Source organism: Gorilla gorilla, chromosome 4 (genome assembly GCF_029281585.2).
Source record: "Gorilla gorilla gorilla isolate KB3781 chromosome 4, NHGRI_mGorGor1-v2.1_pri, whole genome shotgun sequence".
Taxonomy (NCBI): Eukaryota; Metazoa; Chordata; class Mammalia; order Primates; family Hominidae; genus Gorilla; species Gorilla gorilla.
In genome coordinates, this window is record NC_073228.2 from 65818322 (window position 1) to 65821450 (window position 3129).

General features: G+C 44.8%; 1 protein-coding gene across 1 annotated transcript; it reads right to left on the reverse strand.

Moving 5' to 3' along the window:
• Window positions 1-954: 954 nt before the first annotated feature.
• Window positions 955-1453, reverse strand: LOC101136982 (small ribosomal subunit protein uS9-like). Its single transcript, XM_019026723.3, has one exon. The coding sequence runs from the start codon at window positions 1425-1427 to the stop codon at window positions 993-995; it is 435 nt and encodes a 144-aa protein (XP_018882268.3). The 5' UTR covers window positions 1428-1453; the 3' UTR covers window positions 955-992.
• Between the last annotated feature and the right edge of the window lie 1676 nt (window positions 1454-3129).

Here is a 3129-nt window from a genome sequence, read left to right on the forward strand (position 1 = left end):
ACGGGGACACAAGTGGATCCACGTAGTAGGCCTCCTGACTTCATCTTTCTTCCCTGCATAAATATCATTCGACCATTTTATATTGCACCATATGCTAGAACAATGGCAAAATTTGATACGTTATTTTGAAAAATTGAAACTCCAAGATTAATGCTGTTAAGAATCAATCCAAACTGGATGTTTTTCTTATGTAGAAATAATCCACATAGAGATAGTCATGTGACCTGTCTATCTCCTAAATCTCATCAGGAGGGCTTCCGTAAGCTGGTGAGAGGATGTTGAGAGGGAATTGCCTGGAGGGAGATGATTTAAAAGGAGACTTAAAAGCCTTAAACATGGGGGTAGGAAAAGGTCTTAATAACCAGGAATTCACAGGGATCTGAGGATGAGGAGCTAAATTTGGGAGGGGGGAGCAGAGATGGGGATGGTGGAGAGTTAGAACAGGGGAGGGAAAGGAGGAAGGACAGAGGCTTTCTCTTTTCTGCAGCTCCTTGGCCTGGCTTCTCTGCCCACGGCAGCTCTTGCACGTATCTTAGCGCCTTTTCACATTCCAGAAGCTGGCAGTGCCCTCAGCGAGGTATAGAGCCCTGTTGGGTTGGTTGGTTTGTCTTTTACCCCCTTTTGAATAGCAGACCCTTTGGGCAGGCTGTTGCCTTGGAGAACATCATTGTACTTGGCTCCACACCAGGCACGATGTGTTTTCAAACTGCAGACTCTTGGACACTAAGCCTGCTGCCTTCTCAGATGGAAACTTCTTTTCATATTTCAGCAGGTCATTCACAGTCCCCACCTCATTCAGCCTCCATGGATGCTGCTGCCCCCACAGTTCTCCTAATGCCAAATCCCCAGCACTCTGTCTCCCTGGCCCATTGAGTCATATATTTTATTTTAGTTTTAGTTTTTTAAACTCAAACGTTATTTATTACATAGGTATTTATTACACAATGATGGACTTTTACTGATAACTCGTGATGGGCTTTAGGGTAGGATTCCTAGTAACAAGCACGGTCACCAGGGCCTCCAAACTTTCTGGATTTGCAGCGATGAGGGTCAGCCACCAGCAGGGTCCAGCCACATTGGATGAGGACGTCTTTGACCTTCTTGGAAGCCACTTCCACGTATTTCTGGTAACAGGCCACCAGGGCTTTGGAGATGGACTGACTGATAGCATGCATCTGGGCCACCTGACCATCACCCTTCACTAGGACTTGGATGTCCATGTCAGCAAATCGCTCCTTGCCCAGAAGCAGAACTGGTTCCAGCAGCTTGTAATGCAGTGTGCATGACTCCATCATCTCCAGGGGCCGCCTGTTCACTTCCATGAGGCCACTGCCATGTTTGCGGCCCACCATGGCTGTGGTCATCTTCCTCTGTCCAAAGACCTGCATGGATTGCAGCAGGCTCTTGGACCACGTGGCTATGGGCATAGATGAGAGATCCTCACCATGCAGCATTGCTCCTGGAAAAGCCGGTGTCGTATATTTCAATGCACCCATTTTATAGAATATATGGTGAATATCTTAGAGTTCTTTCTGTTTTCTTTATTGAAATATAGCCAAAAAGTTAGTGGACCCATAACACACAAGGAACTAGCAAGTGATAGATTCCTCTTATTTCTCAGTGGCTTGTCTGATGCAATCTGATTTTGGATAACTCATCTACCATTCATCCGTTCATTTCACCCTCAACATAACACACCAAAAAAAAAAAAAAAAAATCCTAATAATTTTCTCTGTCAAGAAACTTAGGCTGGGCATGGTGGCTCACGCCTGTAATCCCAGCACTTTGGGAGGTCAAGGTGGGAGGATCACCTGAGGTCAGGAGTTCGAGACTAACCTGGCCAACATGGTGAAACCCCGTCTCTATTAAAAATACAAAAATTAGCCAGGCATGGTGGTACACACCTGTAGTCCCAGCTACTCGGGAGCCTGAGGCAGGAGGATGGCTTGAATCCAGGATGTGGAGGTTGCAGTGAGCTGAGATTGCACCACTGCACTCCAGCCTGGGTGACAGGGCGAGACTCTAAATTTCTCAGCTTGTTATCTGGGAAGAAGAAAAGCAGAAAGGAAGGAAGGAAGGATGGAAAGGAACCTAAAGACTATGGGTAGTAAATGGCATTTAAGCTGGGACCCTCTCTTACATCACGTAATTTTATAACTAGTAATTATTCTGCCATTGAAGATTTTTATTTATTTTATTTTATTTATTTTACTTTATTTTATTTTACATTTTTTTGATACAGAGTCTCACTCTTTTCCCCATGCTGGAGTGCAGTGGCACAATCTCGGCTCACAGCAAACTCTCCCTCCGGGGTTCAAGCAATTCTCCTGCCTCAACCTCCCCCTGCCTCAGCCTCCCGAGTAGCTGGGACTACAGGTACAGTGCCACCACACCTGGCTAATTTTTGTATTTTTAGCAGAGATGGGGTTTCACCATGCTGGCCAGGCTGGTCTCAAGCTCCTAACCTCAAGTGATCCACCTACCTTGCCCTCCCAAAGCGCTGGGATTACAGGCATGAGTCACACCCAGCCTGGTTTGTTTTTTTGAGACAGGGTCTCACTGTGTCACCCAGGCTGGAGTGCAGTGGTGCAATCACAGCACACTGCAGCCTTGACCTCCCAACCTCAGGTGATCCTCCCACCTCAGCCTCCAAGTGGCTAGCCTGGATTTTTTTTTAAGTGAAAATTATTTTTTATGGCCATTACTATACCAATCCCAGAACTCAAGACTCCTCAAGTCTATGAAACACAGCTCTGAAAGGAGCTGCTTCAAAATATTGTTTCAATTATTTCTGAGATTTAGATTCAGTTAGCACAATAAATACAGTATAAAAAGAGAAGGCAGAGAGGTGGAGAGGAGGGGGGGAGCCTGAGACTATGTTGCCAAGATGTTCTTTTTGTAGAAAATGACTGTTAAAGAAGGAAGAGCTCATTCTCTTATCCTTTTAAATCTCACAGCTTCATAATCCTCCCTAAACCTGACCTTCATTTCTTTTTTTATTTTTTTATTTTTATTTTTATTTATTTTATTTTATTTATTTTTTTTATTGATCATTCTTGGGTGTTTCTCGCAGAGGGGGATTTGGCAGGGTTATAGGACAATAGTGGAGGGAACCTGACCTTCCTTTCA